This window comes from Sinocyclocheilus rhinocerous, unplaced genomic scaffold, assembly GCF_001515625.1.
Source record: "Sinocyclocheilus rhinocerous isolate Xijiao unplaced genomic scaffold, SAMN03320098_v1.1 scaffold924, whole genome shotgun sequence".
NCBI lineage: Eukaryota > Metazoa > Chordata > Actinopteri > Cypriniformes > Cyprinidae > Sinocyclocheilus > Sinocyclocheilus rhinocerous.
The window spans coordinates 392,633-397,573 of record NW_015645128.1 but is presented as its reverse complement, the minus strand read 5'-3'; the positions used below and the strand labels follow the sequence as shown (position 1 = coordinate 397,573).

Genomic DNA, 4,941 nt, shown 5'->3' with positions numbered 1-4,941 from the left:
ACTGCACCCCATAAACACAATCAAGCCTATAAAAAAACCAGTCAACCACCCCTTTAAGGGATCAAATATTTGACTACAGGGGGACTTAGAAGTGTACTGGAGTTTTTTTTTTTTTTTTTTTTTCCAAAATAGCATTTTAAATAGCAAATCGCAAAAAAAAAAACTCTGTGCCAAGCCATCAGAACTGAACTGAAGTGAAGCCCATGGTTAAAAACCGAGGTATGTATTGATCCGCGGGCTAAGTGTATTGTTGCATACTGTGCAGACCTGCTAACCTTTTGGAAAATATTTGGCATTAAATCTTGTGTTTTGCAGGTCTTGCATTTTGCATGATTTTGACATTAGCTATCAAGGAGCTTCAGGTAGTCTCGTCCCGTCACACTGATGTGAATTGTTCCAAGGTTGGCAGGTCTGCTGATATGAATCGGATGCGTGCATTATTTGCTTCTGTCACCGCAGACAGATCGGATATTCCCCTGTTAATGTGAGTTGGATGCCAAATGTTTTTGAAACATCTCGCGGTACAGATATATCTACTACAAATGAAACTTCTCTAGTTGACTAGCAGAGTACGGATGTAAACCATCACATTAAAGGTTTTTGAATTCTTTCAAGAAGTTAAATTCATTTCTTCAAACTCATTACGTTTTTCTGAACATGGTGTTAATGAAGTGTGTGCACAGTTTGGTCTTTTAATATCACTGTGTAATGCGTTGAGCCACGATAAGCATTTTCCAAGCTAAGTCAGTGTAGTGTAAATGCAGATATCGGATACGGGTCACTTTTAAAACAAAGTGTCGTCATAACCAGATATAGTAAAAAAACAATCAGATTTGGGCGTCTGGACTGCAGTGTAAATGCAGCCTATTAGAGCTTCATTCAGTTCTGTGTGACTGAAGACTTGAAATCAGCACACTCACAAACCCACGACTGCACACTTGTTTATTAATGAAGAGAAGAGAGGTCGGGACGCCTCGGCTGCTTACCTTCATTTGTAGGCCTGTTACACATTGATGAAGAATGATCTGTAATGAACCGGGTTGCTCCTGAAGGCATAACGGGGCGGTACTGTCCCCCATTCAGAGAGCATCAGGGGCGCTGGAAACCATTTGAGTTTACACCAAAGATTCATGATGAGATGAGCTGAAACGTGTAATTACTTGTAAAAGATTATGATTTGAACTAGGGCTGCATAATCAAATCTCTAATCGTGATTACGGATACCACGATTACGTAATCGTTCAAAGTCCACTTATGTTATTCTGAGTGCTTGTTTGTGTTTTTTTTCTACAGGTTATTAAGGGTTTTTCCATTGTTTTTGTTTTAGTATAACATTATGCATATTTTTATTTAAAGAAGAAAGCAATCCAATGAATAGTTGACATTTGAGGCTTAATATTATAGAAAAGCAATACGTTTTTCAGTTTGAGTGTTTTCAGCTTGTTTATTTTCATATAAAAATATGGAATGCAGTTGCTTCAGACAATGGTATAAACATCAATGTAAATTGTGTTAATCATAATTAATTGCAATTACAGTTTCATGGGAATAATCGGCAACTATGATTTTTGTCATAATCGTGCAGCCCTAGTTTGAATACTCTAGCACCGCGTTACACTGGACTCAAAGCGAACTTTCCAAATCCACTTGTCCTGTTGCTGGTCTTGGAAGTCTTCAGCGGCTCTGGTGGGAAGTCGCACAAACATGTGGAGTACGTCAGAAACGGGGAATCTGTTTACTGTATGCTACTCACCGCGTGTGTCCAGTGTAGACGATCACTGCAGATAATGGGTTGATCATTAATAATAATCATAATAAAATTATCAAAACAGAATGGCAATCAACATTAATATTCGGGAAGACATTTAGCCCCGTTATTTTGGGTGGGGTCAGTAAGGGACCTGGGTAATAGATTATAGACCGCTGTCATGAATCCACTGCACCACCAGATTAGGATTCCCACACATTCTCGTGGATTAGTAGGAAATCTGTTTCACGGAGTAAACATGAACAAGTCGGGATTTAATATCGGAAGTCTCCCTGTACGTTCTTGCAATTTACAAACATTTCAAAGTTTTTTTTTTTTTTTGGGGGGGGGTCATGCTCACTACGGCTGCATTTATTTGATCAGTTCAACAATTAGAATGCAACAATACAACAACAACAATGTAACAATAATTGTATTGATCTAAATGGTTAAGTAAAATGAAAACAGTAGTGTATTTGCACAAGAGTATGTGATCGAAGTGACGGCACTTTCTCTTCCTCATTTACAGTGCTCTGAGCAGTTCACTCCGCTCAATAGAGAGCAAAACAATTCAAAAGAACTCGACCGGTTAGTATGACGAATGCCTAGGCATGTCGTTGTGTACATATAAAATAGATTGAGAGGGAGCCTTATTTATTTTTATTTTTTTTTTAAATCCGCCATGAATCTTCATAGTCATACTTAGTCATGTTCACCTTCTCTGTATTTTGAGTAAACATCCCTTAATCACTTTATTTCTGATAATACTAAATTCCATCTCTTTAATTTTGGCTGCTAATCGTCTATTGATGACGTTTAATAGATGAGAAATTCTTAGACGTGTAATTGCATTAAGTCCTCCGCACAATCTGACCTGTGCTGCAGCCTGGAATTAAACCACTCCATGCTGGTTTGGTCTGGCCAGAGGAGAACTGGACCCCGACTGAGCCTGGTTTCTCCCAAGGTTTTTTCTCCATTTCTGTCACCGATGGAGTTTTGGTTTCTTTGGCTTGCTTAGTTGGGAACAATTGACTGATTGCACAGACGCTATTGAAGAGAGCTGAACTGGAAGATGACATCACTGAATCATCAATGAACTGACTTTAGCTGAAAAATGACTTATTGTCTTACATTATTGGCAAACTATTTTTCTGTTTGACACCGTAAAGCTGATTTGACACAACCAGTATTGTATAAAGCGCTGTAGAAATACAGGTGACTGAGCGAGTAATGAGTTGTTGTAATGTATGAACACAGTGCAGTGCTCTGAGCTGATGTCTGCATGTGATTTGTTGACAGGAGATCAAGGACACACGGCACAGACACGAGACGCGTCTGGTGGAGGTGGACTCGGGCCGTCAGATGGACTACGAGTTCAAACTGGCTGCGGCGCTGGCTGACATGAGACAGCAGCACGATGAGCAGGTCCAGCTCTACAAGGACGAGATGGAGCAGACCTACATGGCCAAAGTGAGCACACACATTCACTGCAGCGTTGTGACGCATTCACACGTCTCGGAGTTTCCTCCAGTGTTTGACTTCCTCTGAGAGTTGCTTCAGTTCCTCTTTGCATTTCTCTGAGACATCTGTGTGTGTTTCAGCTGGAGAACGTGCGTCTGTCGTCGGAGATGAACAGCTCTTCAGCGAGTATGGCCCGCGAGGAGCTGCACGAGTCCACGCTGAGAGTGGAGAGTCTGTCTGCTCAGCTCACTAACCTGCAGAAAGAGGTGCGTTACTGTCCTTCAGCAGAGTACACCACTGACTGGCTTCCTGCTTGACATCGAGGCTCATTCCTCACACTATCTAGTTCCTCCTCAGTGTTGCTGCGACGCTTTGTTCGCTCCTTTATAGAGTGTTCATTCTTGAGCTGCTCTAAACCGTTTCATTTAATCCTGACGGTCTTCAGGAAGTGTAATATCCTGTTAGTGTATGATTTCGCATGTATGCTGTAAAACTGAACATGATTTTATTGATAATTCACTTCCTCTAGACTCTAGGTTTGAATAAAATGGCAGATGTGTCGATGAAAGCAGCATCTTTATCGCACACTGTCGTCACTCTGCAGCGATCTGACCATCACTGTCAGACTAATAGATGTTCATCCGCTCTGCTTATGAATATTTTGTATTTGTTTTTTATTTTACATTTTTATTTGAATACGCCCATATGGATTTCACCTAGGGTGTCAAAATGGCTAGAAACGGCCCTGAATGAAGTTATTAGTGTCAGAAAACTTATACTTTCCCTGTGTCTCTGGGACTGAATTTTGTTGACGAACATGAATATGTACGGTCATTGACAAACCATTGCAGCATAGAAAAAAAAAATCTTTTAACAAGGGAAGTCCCTTGGCCACACAGAGTTATTATCCACTTATTTGGGCTGGAATTGTGTGGAATGTTTTGTGATCCGGTGAGTCTTAATAGCTGCGAACAAACAAAGCAGCTCTGTTGTAGTCATCAGCGCTGCATCTTCAAAACACTCCACTCCATCTGTTGTCAACAAGTTGATTAATTAAAAGGAAAACATTCTGTTTTATGCAAATCAGTCAACAAATCAGTCACATGTCATCCATATGCATTTTAGCTTCCAAGTCTGTGCGCCCCTCCCGCCCCTGCTGGAGGACTTATTGACACTAACCCTTCGGGCACACAATACTCGAGCTCTCTTCTAACCACGTGCTTGATTCCAACATTGGAATTGTGGGCATGGAGAGCATCAAAGTTGCCCTCTCCTGTATTTGCATAGTGTTTAAGCTGATGCGAATTGCAAGGACAGAGCGGTAAAATGCAGTGAAATTACTGCTTGCTGACTTGAAGTGGAAAGCATGTCAGGATGTTAATGGCGTGGTGTGTAATGCTGCGGCAATTGATATTCCAGCACGCTCAGGCAGGTTAAACGTGTTAACAGCCGAGCTCCTGCTGCCTGAGCTGTCTGCAATAACATAGCTTACAAACATGTGTTCATTAGTAACACCTGGGTCAGAAAGGTCCTCGTTGGATTTCAGCAGTGGAATGAAAGTTGCAGGAATGCAGCTATGCTATTATAAATCGCTCCTGTGTTGTCTTAATTTATCTATTTATTCGTTTGCTTAGAAATGCCACCAGAAACTCATTTAAAACACACACACACACAGCAGCCTTTTGCCAGCATGAGGAAGATATTCCGGTTGACTAATGCCCACCTGCCTCTTT

General features: G+C 41.1%; 1 protein-coding gene across 2 annotated transcripts in view; it reads left to right on the top strand.

The window, feature by feature from the left end:
* LOC107705849 (lamin-B1-like) overlaps window positions 1-4,941 on the top strand; it is a 37,080-nt gene that overhangs the window by 14,049 nt on the left and 18,090 nt on the right. For both annotated transcript variants that reach the window (XM_016509355.1, XM_016509356.1), the window contains 2 exons: window positions 3,047-3,217; window positions 3,349-3,474. In XM_016509355.1, coding sequence (XP_016364841.1) covers window positions 3,047-3,217; window positions 3,349-3,474 — 297 coding nt within the window. The remainder of the gene's footprint in view (window positions 1-3,046; window positions 3,218-3,348; window positions 3,475-4,941) is intronic.